The sequence below is a fragment of the Athene noctua genome, chromosome 5 (assembly GCF_965140245.1).
Source record: "Athene noctua chromosome 5, bAthNoc1.hap1.1, whole genome shotgun sequence".
NCBI classification, from domain to species: Eukaryota; Metazoa; Chordata; class Aves; order Strigiformes; family Strigidae; genus Athene; species Athene noctua.
Window position 1 is genome coordinate 49,445,054 of NC_134041.1, and position 13,273 is coordinate 49,458,326.

General features: G+C 37.7%; 1 protein-coding gene across 8 annotated transcripts in view; it reads right to left on the reverse strand.

Annotated features, from left to right (window-relative positions):
• Positions 1 to 13,273, reverse strand: part of EXOC6 (exocyst complex component 6) — a 94,065-nt gene that overhangs the window by 13,218 nt on the left and 67,574 nt on the right. For all 8 annotated transcript variants that reach the window (XM_074907471.1, XM_074907473.1, XM_074907469.1 and 5 more), the window contains one exon: positions 12,847 to 12,920. In XM_074907471.1, the coding sequence (XP_074763572.1) occupies positions 12,847 to 12,920 (74 nt within the window). The remainder of the gene's footprint in view (positions 1 to 12,846; positions 12,921 to 13,273) is intronic.

A 13,273-nucleotide genomic window follows, 5' to 3' on the forward strand; every position in this document is an offset into this window, starting at 1 on the left:
GCTATTTTTACATTTTAGTTTATTTAAACTTAGATTTTCTATAAGCTGTTTTTTCAATTGCATGAGACTTCTAACAAGCGGTCTTTAAACTATTTGCTCATCTATGAAATAATGCCATAAATAGCATGTGATGTGGCACAGTACCTTAAAATAAGTTAATTGGTAATTAAAACTGTATCATTTGTCTCAATCCCTCCTGTAAAAATCCATTTGAGGTATTTCATTAAAAAGATGTATTCAAAAAAATTAAAATTTAATGTTAAAATCAGATTTTAACCACTTTCACTGGTTTAGAAAAGGTAGGACTAATTAAAAATCATCTAACTTGGTGTAACCGGAATAAAATCTAAAAACAAAAAATACGTTCACTTCAACTTCCATACTGTGTTCTAGAATTGAACACTTTTGTCCCATCTGTCAAATTAAAAATTTAGCAGTATCCACGTGAGTAACTCTAGATTCCTGCAGTCTTGCCAGAGATCAGGATCTATACTATAACATGAAAAGTCATTATCTGACAAATGCCATTTTGAACTAATCCAAACTGTCCTTGTACACACGCACATCTAATCTATAAAGTCAGGCTGCTGTACCCTAGAACTAAACATCTATAGTGGTCTGCCCAAGTATAATTACAACTCCCAAGTTTAAATTTCAGTCCAATTACTCCTAAGATTGAAGAAAGGACTTTTAGATACATGTCTCTGGTGCATTAATGTAAATGGATGCCTACAGGAAGACAAGTAAGCATGGCACAGCTCCACAGCCTTGTGCTCACAAAGGAGGCAAAGACCAGCTTTGTGGGGAGCTGCAGCTCCCAGAACTGACCCAGGAAGCCACCAACCTGGCCACTGGGAATTAGTGATTCAGCGGCAGAACAGGATATTTCCTGCTCCTAACTTTCCAGTTATTTGTCATATTCTGACTTGGACCAAAACATGAAAGGAAATTACATCTAAGAAAAATACTGAAACTACACTGTTACAGAGATTGAGGCTTCCAACTAACAGGAGGATATACATCATGTCTGTAAGGTTTATGAATCTTCAGCATTTGGCCTTCACAGAGGTCCATGATCTCTAGTGTGCACTATGAAACACATCGTCTCCACTGAGGTTCTGCAGCAGGAGGGGAAAATAGTTTGTTTCAACACAAGTCTAATTATTTTTTCATCTATCACTTTTTGGTTTGCTTTGGTTTAAGATTTGTGCAGTTCTCAGAAAGCTGCAGATCTAAGTAAAAAGTGCTCCAGATTCTTCTCTTAGGTGGCCATCAAGACCCTCAGCATTTTATATACAAGGCAGCTCTCAGAAAAGCCTTTGCAGGAAGGGAATACAAATATAACAACTGTTCAATAAAGTATCTCAGCTGATCTTGGGTGCTGAGTTAGAATATGTGGAAAGCCACTGAAATCTAAGACATAATAGGCCAGAAATCAGCATCATTTTATTTGCAGAAACAAAAATCCAGTGCAATCCATAATGCACAGGCACATACAGATGTTCTCACGATGAGTTTACTGTAAACAGATAGTTATTTCTTCCAAAGGAGTGCATTCAGGGTATGGCTGCATAACCACCCTTCATAGCAGATGAAGTTACATCCCTTAGGGAAAGCTATACTAGATCTGGGAACCACTGGACAAGGAATTCCACAATGAGTAGCTCAGGAATGTAAATATAGACAAGTTAAAAGCAAAGCCAAAATCACTAGACAAAAGTTTCATATTCTTTCCCAGACAACCTTCACTTTCTTCTTCAGCTACTACAAGACAATTACTTCCACTTTTATATCTATCAAATGACTCTAAAAACATTTTAGCAAATAATACAGCCTGTATTAAAATCCTGGTACTTGTTTTTGTTTTTCTTGTCTAGATAACTTGGTTTAGCAAAGGCTTCTGAGCCCAGTAAGCTGCAGTAACAAGAAACCTGGATAACTCAGAATTTGTTTTTTGTTGGCATTTTGCAAAAGATCTTTCTTCTCCTGATGCTGTGTTTGCAAACGTACTAGGAAAAACCCTTTCTGCTTGATGTCAATAGTCCAATACTACTTTTGTAAGAAACACATCTTCAAGAAATTATTCTCCTTAGTAGGTGACCTTTTGCCTTTAGAATATGCCTTTTCTCCTCACTTCTCATTTTTTTCTTAAAATGTTTCATCTGAAAAATTATTTGTTACTATTGTTCTGGAAGGCAGAATAATTCCAAACTATGTAATACATAATTTGTAATAATTACTCTTCATATTTTAGCTCCAACAGATCCCAATGTACATGGAACTTTTGCTGAGTAATGATGGCACAAATCAGTCCCTAATGCCTCCTGCAATTTGAAAACCTCTTCCCCTGATTTTACTTGCCACTTTGAAATGTTATCCCTTTCTGGTGAGTAATCCTGTGCTAGATTCTTTTGCTTCTTAAACGAACATTATTCTCACCCTTTATTGACTGACCACATCTATTATCACATGTAAGCAGTGTTAATCCTCTAGTAATTAACACCCTTATTAAAGTAATTTTAACTCAAAGAAGTTTAAATCGTATTATTGGTTTTATTTAATTAAGCTATGGGGACTGTTTTACACTGTCATTTGAGTTTTCAGCTTGTGCCTTTTCAATCTACTAGTTAGGCAGGTTCCCCCTGCCTCCCCAGTTACTTGTGTATTTCTGTCTAGGAATTACTCAATATTATTCTGTTTCACTGTGAACTTTTTAAACTATCCTCTATGTCAATGGGTGCAAGACTTAGACACTATACTGAACATATAAACATTCCCAAAACTATCATTTGGATGTGCATTTCAATGATACTATCAAATCTACCTTCTACAGGGCTCAATATCTTGTTAGTGCTTAAAATGAAAGAGCCATTTTTAACGTCTTTCTCATACATCCTGAGCATGGGCAAAGATTTTTATTTAAACTTTAGACTGGCAGACAGAAAGGAATGCACTGAGTTGAGCCACTTACAAAAGCTGGCTCAGCACTTTTTCTGTTACTTTGAAAGTAAGTGAGGTTTTAAAATTGCATTTTTTAGTGTATCTCTACTGCATGTTCCTTTCTATGGCAAAATATCTGATGACCCACGTTCTCTTACAGATCTCAGGTAAACTACTGAACTGACATGTTTGACACAGGGTCAAAAGATGAAAACTGTCTTCTGGTTTAACTGCATCACGTTACACTGTGCACTCTGGAAGAGTGTGGGCTAATTGTGTGTCCTGGAACGATTTCCTGGAGGCACGCTACTGAAACCAGCAAAGCTTGCGTCCTCCTGGGAATAAGGCAACCTGATGGTTTCATGGACTTTATACACCATTAACTGTGTACTGAAAATTCTTTTTTTCTTTGGGTAAAAACATATCTTCAAATTTCTGCTGTTTAAAAAAGAAATGTTCTTAACAGATCTCAGCATAAACCGTGGAAAATGATAAACATAGAAAGAAAAGGATAAGAACAATAAAGTTCATTTATAGACAGAAACTGACTTTTTTTTTTGTCCTTCATCCCATATGTTTAAGTTCTTCTTTTCTCCCCATCATCTACTGCTTCCATCTATTCATGTTTTGACTTTTTTTCATTTTCGTTTCTTTGTATTTCTGTCGTTTCCCCCCCCCCCCCCCCCCCAGTCACTCTTTCTATGATTGCAGGGTCTTCTAAGTTGTACTGCTCTTTTGCTACTAATGCCTTACAGAAAATCTTCTGCAAGAGTTTTTCTTTAGGTTCTAAAGCATAACCTAAATATGAATCTTCTATGTAAACTTTATTTGTTATTTCAATATTCTTTAAAACAGTGCGACTTGCAAGATGACAAATTGCTCCAAACCATGTATGTTAACACGGTATAAACCAGTATGATATAAAAGCGTGCCTAAGAACATGCAAGTTCAGTCATATTGCTTATAGTACAATTACTTCATTCAGAAACCATTTACATAACAGTATGAAATTCAATCATTTCTTTTACCACTTATTAGTATCTTTGTACTGACAGAAAGAAAATACAAGGGTTTCATCTCCCAGATTTCACTGACTGACTGAAGGCAGTCCGTCAGAATAATATTTTTTTATTTGTTATTTCTGCAGTGATAAAACACCCAGCTGAAGATCAGTGTCACATTATGGTAGATGTTGTACAAACATTTTTGAAGATACAACCTTTTTTCTAAGATACTATGATCCAAATGAATAAACATTAATTAACTACATTTCATTTACTCAAGTTCCTGCCATACTATGTCTATGCAATTCCTTCCTTGTGTTGTTATTGTTCTGAAGCAGAGAACAACTGTTTTCTTGTTGTAAAAAATTCCTTTGATTTTACGTTTTCCAAAGAAGAGATGGACTGATTTTCTTTTTCACAGAAGAACGGAAAAAAATGGGACATTCTGCTTGCTGCCTGTGATTGACAGATAACTTATAGAAGGAATGGAACCTAAGTATGTTGACTGATGCAACTGAAAAAATATTGAAGGCAAATCTGTAGGGTTAAGGGGTTGATAGTGGTGCTCAATATGTACTACATACCAGTGATACTACCAGCTTAGCAAAGGCTGAAAGATGTAAGCAATTTTGGGGCAGAAATTATTGAACACACTAATGTGGCTACCAGTCCCATGGCTCCCTGATGGGAGACTAGGACTCATAAATGTTAAGAGAATACAAATAACAAGTAACTTGAAGGAAAACAATAATTTTCTTCTCTTGTGTTCTTCAGTTAACAATGTTCATTCATTACTCATAGGACCCACATACACCCACAGGATTCAGAGGAAGTCCCGTGGAGCTGCGGGCTCCAAAACTGAACTCCATCCATCAGCTCAAGGCTACAGAAGGGCTCAGACACAATGGTAGAGATCCTGCAGCAACTGGCTGTCAGCAGGAAGACAACAGCTTGATATAAAGTATTCACAAACTTCAAGAAAGTCATGTACCCAAATCTTCTTTCATTGCATTTACATCTTTTCTTACATAACAAAGATAAAGGCAAGGATCAGATGGGAAGCAAAACTGCTAACAGAAGAAGAGAAACTTCATTCCACTGAATAACTTCCACTGAATGGGATGTGTATCAATGACTCAAAGCAAGGGTAAGTATGAGTTTACAAATATAATTGGCACACAGATCAATTTCTTCTAGTTCAAGCAAGAGATCTGTTAATTAAGAAATTATCTGAAAGTGAACCTTCTAAAACATTTCTATACCAACAGGTCCTTCTGCAAAAGAATAAAAGCTTCTCCAGATAAAGGTTATTTAGTGTTTTCTCTCATAATGTCCTTGGCAAGTACTGCTTCATAGCCTCCCAGGCACAAAGTATGCCAGTTATTAAAGAAATTTAGTATGTCGCTCAAGAAAACTGAAGCCTTTGGATTCTGGCATTATGCACAGGGTATAATCAGGACATGCCCTTCAACTACCAAGGAGACAATTTTAGTGCCATTTGGTCATGATCTTATAGGAATTTTCTCTATAACTATGGGATGAGCTTTCTTGAACAGAAAGCTTTTCCAGAGATAGGATGTTTTCATCTTTCAACAGCTCCATAGGTTTTGAATTAATTGATTAACTATTTCTAAACCTTGTCTTGTGAAAGTACTGATGATGAAGAGCTGACAGCTGATTAAATGTGACAAATGGTAGTATTCAGATGGGGCGTAGATATGTCCATCTAAATAGTCTGGACAGCAGCTTTTGCCTACTTTTTTTTTTTTTTTTTTTTAATATCTGCTTTCATCAATCTCTCCAGTGAAACTTTTAGGAATTCCTGTGATAGTAGTATTTACAAGCTGGAACTTCTCTCAGAAGTGAAGTGTTTCACCTGCACATGACAAATGAGACCAATAAATGCCATCTCCCGTCTCAGTTCCAAAATTATAAATTCACCTAACAAACACCCCCCTCTGCCCTTGTTCAACTAAGGCTTATGTTCCTATGCAAAGGCTGTTATCTGCAGGTCTCTAAGTCAGATAGACCCAGTGCTTTAGAAATTCTGCCATTTTCTAAATACACAGTATAGATTTCTTGTCAGCTCATCTAATTCTTGCATATATCTGGTTTGGTAAGTGGAGAACTAAGAGAACTGTATCCCTTAAATGAACTAGCTTAAAGAAACAACAAGAAATTATTTTCTTTTTTTTGATAATGTCCATGGTTTAGGTACCTACAGCATTCTTTACTGTCAATTAGGAGATAATATTCAGTTCAAGCACTATAGCTTTCACCACATAGTCTGTTGAACACGATCTACTATACTTTCTTCTGGAGAAACTGTTACAGTTTTTGTCACAGATGGAGTAGTGTATCTTGTAGTTAAATGGCCATATGTATATCATTTTACTTAAGTAAGGTATTGATGAGGCTACTGAAGTGAAGTAACAACATTTGTACAGCAAGTTTTTTCAAATCTGTTTTCAGGTATGACCCCTCATTGTCAGTAAGCCCGGATCTAGAGTGAAAACTTGGTATGCTATCAGCATGTTATCTGCACTTCTCTGCTGAAAAAGGGGTGTTCAGATGTTGAACTGGACACAACCTGTTTTGCACTGAATTTGATGAATGATTTAATGTCCCAAAGAACACACATACACCTAATACCTGGCATGTGTGCTCTTAGTTTCTGGCAGTAACAGGGCAGGAATACCTACTGCCAGGAAATGACTGACTTGCCAACCTGCTTTTGATTCTCAAAATCCTTATCAAGACAGTGTATCTAAAGCCATGCTTAGTTTTGACCCCCCACTGCTAATTTCTGTGCATTTGTTTCCAAAGCTTCCTAATTCTTACCAGCTGGCAAGGTATAAATCCCATGCCAGTAACGAGCTGGCTTGTTTCTGTGCACAGAGCACTGAGTGAGATCTTCCTCACAAATATCTATACACACAACTTGTGATCTGAGCCTACAGTGATTACCTACGGGCTTCACAGAATCTAGTTGAAAAGGAGAAACCAAAAGTAATAGATTCCATTGGGGAATAAGCGCTTACAAACAAATTGTCATGTTTGTGTGAAGGATTCCCACTTGTAGGAATACAGTGGTCTGAAAAGACCTAGTGCGTCCCCTACAACCCGGATAACACACATCTAGCACGCAGTCATACTCAAGTAACTGTCATTTTGAACAGAGGTATGCATATGCATGCTCCTCCTGTGTGATGCAAATACATGAGATATTGAACCTTGAAGTATCCCTGTTCTGCTCACACTGTGCCTCAAGCCACACTCCTGCTTTAGTGTAGAGTCAATTTATGGAGAAGGGAAGGCCAGCAAGAGCGTTGCCTTCCTCCCCCAGCAAAGTGAGTATCTATGGTTTGAAATCCAGAGAAGTGCAATTCCTATTTCATTGCTGTCTGAAATCCGAGCTCCTTTCTTTAGCTGAATAAGCAGCATTGCACTGAAAACTAGAGAAGCACAAATCCCATTACATAGCACCCTGAGGCTGGGCTTCATGTTACAGATGTAATGTGCTCCTTTGCTTGTTCAGAGAAGCTGGGGAGTGCATGGCAGGGGGAAAGGGATCAGTAAGTATTGTGAAAGAGCCTCTGTGAAGATGAAAGTCTCAACAACCATTTCCCTCAGGAAGCAAAAGATGAAATATTCTATACTACTTGCTAATTAAAAATTCAAACTGTTGCCTTATGAAAGAAAGGCTTACTTTTATCTTTAAACTCTGAAGTTTTTAAGACTTACTCCTAAACATACTGTTAGGGACTTCTCCCTCTTGGAAAACCCTGATATTTTTTCAGTTCCAGACTTTTCTCTGGAGTAGAGGCCAGGGGTGGGGGTACCCTGTAATTTCAAAGCCTAGGCACTGTGTGGGTTGGCAGCCTGTGAAGGAAACCACAGCTCACTTTTAGAGCCCTGGACCTCCAAGAGCCATGGTGGATAGGCTTGGCAACAGGATGCAACTTATTTTCTGAAGTCTACTAAAGGGCTCAAGAGCATTCCTCATGGGGAACAGCGAAGGTGAGAGCTTCGGCATGCTCCATGTTGGAGGAATTAGAGACAAACCAGAGCTGAAATGCAGTTACTACCACAGGAAATGAATTCAAATTAAACACTGCAAACAAAACAGTGGGGAAGACTGAGCTGTCAACCTGCCTTTAGTGGCAGATAATCCCATGGCTGGGATTGAAGCCCAGTGATCTGTTACACAGTTCCTACCTACCATGAGTTACTTCTGAGTTTATCAGAAGGACAGTACCATCTCTCAGTGATGAATGAGAAGCAAAGAAGAAAGAGGAGGACTACATTAAATACTAGTAAGAATTCTCTCCAAATAAACTTACATCTGTTGCATGCAACACTACAGTTCAGAAGGTTATCAATATTTCTCACCAACAATACACCAGAGAATGAATTACAAAGTAAATGGACAAGCAACCCAAGAAACCATCAGCGTAATTTCCATTATGCTTTGGAATCAGAAGAAAATGTAGTATTATACTTTTAAATATCAGCTATCAATTTTTAGAAGGAATACATAATGTGTATTAGCAATAACTTGATCTTATAGAAATGCTTATCCACATGATTATATCATAAACATAAATCTGACAAAAATGTATCTTCTAATGTTTCCACGGTACATTATTCTGTATATTAATCACATTTATTGCATTATAACCTTATGTCTAATTTATCTCTAATGTTAGCAGAACATTCACAGAAATTGCTGAAAATCTTCAAGAATTTTCTCTCACACCTATACAGAATTTATGGACCTTGTCATTCACAACCCTTGGTCGCCCAGACTGGGAGACACCACTGTCAGACTGTAAACTCTGTGTTACCATGTGGGTGGTGATACTCCTACGGTGGTTGCTGAACTCTGGGGTTACCAACAACATATGATTATGTTCACCTGAGATGGCTGCCTCTGCTGCAGGACCAGCACTGATAGCAACTGGAGGATATGAACAACTTGTACTTAAGTGCCAAAAGAACACAGATGAGACACAGTTCTCCTCACGCCTGGAAAAATAAGATTCCACAATCATTAAGCTGAGTACTTGTCTGAGATCAGACAGTAGAGGAAGAAGGCAGAGGAATTTTGAAACTGAAGTAGTGCTTGTGGCAGACAGAAACACTAGCAACAACTTGTGAAGTCAAAAGTGAAAAAAAAGTCAAGCTACATTTGCATCTTAGGTTATAACTCTGCAGGCAATGATTTTATTTCAAGAATAGCCATTTGTTACCACTCTGTTGGTTAAGAATCAGGAAATCTGCCCAAGGACAGCAGCTGCTGACTTCTCAGCTACCACAAGGTTATCGTTCCCATCTGCTACACACTACACTGGCTCTCCAAAGAGTAATGCACAAATTGTAAGACTCAGGCCTTCTCCTCACAGTATTTAAGTGTCCCGGACATCCAAGAAACTGCCTCACATTCCAGAATGTCAACCCTAGTCTTTAGGCACTAAAGAACAGATCATAACCAGTACAAAACTAATTCATGTCAGAGGCTGAGATTCAAGTAGGATGAACTAAGACCTGTTTACTTTTGAAGGTTAATTCCAATTGACCTAGGATCTGAATTGGTAGCAAAATCCCCAAAGTTCATTCCACCTCACTTTGGGCCACTGCACTATTTACCCTGGCTTCCTATATACAGTAGCAAGAGATTATCTTCAGAGCGCGATGCAGGTCGCAGGAAAGCTGGGGCATCTTCACGAGATGCCAGAGACCAGTCTCTTTAAAGCAGCAAATACACTTTGATAATCTCCTTGCTGAGCTGGCGTGCCCCTCAGTGGCTTTAAGTAAGTGGGGTGAAAGGGTGCACATGGATATGACCTCAGGTCATACACTAAGACAAATGGTATGAGGCATGACGCAATTATTGCAGCTGTACAGAACCATGAATCTACCCCAATTTTCTTAGCAGCTGCTAAACTAGCTGGAGCTACTAGTTGTTAGATGATCATGGCCATGTGATTCTCTATTAGTATGCACTATGTGTGATTAGCCAATCACACCAAGTCACCTCTGTAAGATGCTGAGATACTATGGTTACAGAAGTAGAACAAAGATCTTTATTGACTATGGTTTCTACAGATTACTAAGATCTTTAAGGAGCACGTTAAGTATGAGGAGCATAAGAGGGGATAGTAAAGGAGAAGGAGATGGCTCATCAAAGACAACACTGGCAAGTGCCTGCCTCTTTCTGATTCCTGGTCTCTCAGAGCTTCCTGCTGCTAACTACTGTTCTCCGAAGATACTCTTTCTCATGCCAACTGTTTCTCTTTCTGTTTGCTCTTCTATGTCTGTGGAAGGAAGAAGGAAAGAAGTGGGCTTGTAAGGATAACATGCTGTCCATACATTGTCTTCAGAGCAAGACGGAGGATCAAGAACTGTTAGGATGAAAATACCTATGGCAATTCTTTTCAAAGCTGCTCCTCACCCCATGGTAATCATCCAAGTGTAGCTCTTCTCTTTCTGTCTTCCAAGCTGGCTACTTGTAAATGACTTCACTTCTTTAGTAAAACGTGCTGCAATACTCTACTGCCCAATCCTCATTAATCTTACACATTGCCGTAATACAACAGAGAGAGAGTAAGCTGTTGTTGAGATAACTGGCTTCCATTAGCAACCATGTGATTGGCAGGACGATAAAGTCTTTTCGCTTGCAGGTCAGCTGCTTTTTAAGAAGAGGGCAATCCTGCTGATCCATCTTTTAGCTACAGTCTCTCACTGAGTCCCAAATCTCCTGCCTTTTAGCTTTGATATGGTTCAAGCTTTCCCCCTTGTATCAGCCCCTACCTGTCATCAGCTCCTCTGTACCAAACAGCCAATATCAGGAGTTTGACCTCAGGGCACATTCCGGGTGGGCAGGTAAAACCTGACCACTGGACCTACTTCCTTATCTTTCATATCCTGCAATTCATGAAGAAGTATCAAATTCAAACTAAAAAACAGAAGCATGACCTTTTATAAGAACTTTCTGAAAAAAGGCTCTGTTGCCTTTCTAAGTATTCTTGAAAAGAACTGTCATCTACCCTATTAAGATAGAAATGGATCACAAATAAGGAAGAGAGGAAAAACACTTCAAATCCTTACTAAAGAGTAAATGTTTTTAATGTGTGCTTGCAATACCTTTTGGTGATCCATGCAAAAATATAGTAAAAAACAAAACAAAAAAAATATTCTAGAACTATTCTACATCTCCAACTGTGACCCAATAAAGAGAGTTGCCCAGACTTCTGCTATTTATAAAGTATCTGAAATTGATTAGATTCCCATGGCATACAGAGCATCCTCTATAAAGAGTTACTTACATCAGGAGGATTCTAAATCTAAGTTTCTAATATAAATTGAGAGCTATCATAAGCAACATAATCCCTATTTATGTGACATGCCCAACAGTTGGTGTTTAAAACATTAAAAAATATTATTGCCTGTAGCAAGCATGTACACATTCCTGCCCTCCTGTATAGCTGGAAATCATACTGTCCTTTGAAACAAACATAGGCTCTGTAAGGACTTATACCACTTAGGTGGATGACAGAAATGGTGCCAAAATCTCTCAACATCCTTTCCATTCAACGAAACTGACTTAGTACAAATTAGAAGATGTTTAGTCACTTCTGATGTTGATAGTAAAAGGAGAATAAAAAAGAATCCAAAAGAGGAAGGCTGCTAGTCAAGACTTGTGGTGTTTGAAGTCTGGCAGAGAATATCTTTACATACTGAATTCTGGAACTCCTAATGTACAAGTATCATGTGAACAAATCTTATAGCCACCATCTTATATCCTCATGTAGTTCACGCTTATCCCACTGTGGATATTGTTCATTGTTATATTACTGTGACAATGTAACAGAAAACTATCTCTTAAATTTTTCAGTTAAAAAGACACTTTAATGAAGTCCTTTCTATTAGGAGAAACTGGAATGCTTTTGCCCCAGGAATTTTCCCTTCTGAAATGCCTTTTCATTAGCCTGCTGTGAAAAACCTACTAAATTATTTAAAGCAAAAATATTCTTACTATATAGATAATTTGGTATGTAATTCTTTCTACATTTCTCTTCTTTTCTGGTAACTTTGACAGGCTCATAATGGTGCTGAAAAATATCACCAACATCTGCAGAAAGCTAAAGACCCTCCACATGCAGTTAATAGTTCATTTCACTATTTAAATGACACATTCACAATTTTTTGAAATAATAAATCCTTTCTAAAAGTTTACTTCAAGTATGAAAAGTTTTTGAAAACGAATGGCTATGGGTGGACATAGTGTCAGAATTTACAGAGAGCAGCGAACAGAAATAACTGTGAAATTAAGATAACTAGATTTTAGTCTGGAAAAACCTTCCTTTTGGCAAGAACTGTGAAAAACTGCTTCCAATACTAAGGAATTTAAAATTAAATTTTATATCGAATAAAGATTAGCCAGTTGGAATAAAGCTGTTTTCTAACAGTTTAAAATAATTCTATGTAACAAATTAAGGAAAGGAAATGTTTCATACTATGCCCAATTCTGCTCTCCAGGAAGTAGCTTTGTAGATAGGAGCAATTGCTCTGAATGGAATCAGGCCAGCACACACAAGGTTAACAAGTACACTCTTGCAAAAAGGTGTCACAGGATCTTTACAAAATTGTCAGGACCAAAATTTCATCTTATACCCATGTAACAGTACCATTAGTAGCACAGTGCCCCCTAACAACACATTGGAGAAACAGTTTTATGCTAAATTACAGGGAATAGTGCCACTAATAACACTTCAAATAACTGCTTTTCAAAACTAATTACATGGGAATGCAAAAACATGAAAGGTTCTTGAATTTAATAACTTCAGCGTTGGTCAAGAGGGGAAATTAGTAGGATAAGAAACAACAACTAGTGTCTTACTTGTCTGAGGTCGATGAAAGCTAACTGCAGGGTGTCTCCCTGGAATCCTGGCACAGGCTCAGAACTAGCAAACACTGAAAAGAAAGGTTAAAAATATTATGGATGTAGATTTTTTAAAAAAATCTAACAGAAAATCAAGCTCTATGCAACACAAATGCTAGCTAGTGTTAAAATGTAACTAGTTTGACAGAAATAGATTAAACCAGTATCTCTCAGTGATTAAAACTAAACAAACCAACAAACAACTTTCCCATCATTTTTCCAGTAATCCCATAAAATAATACCTTTAGGAGTATTAGGAATTTTGTTTAAAATTCTAATCCAGTAGTAATGCTACAGCCACAGAAACCATCATCTTTTTTTGGCCCGAGGTGAATGATTACTGAAGAATTTCGGAATAATACCAATTCCATGGCTGTCAACATTA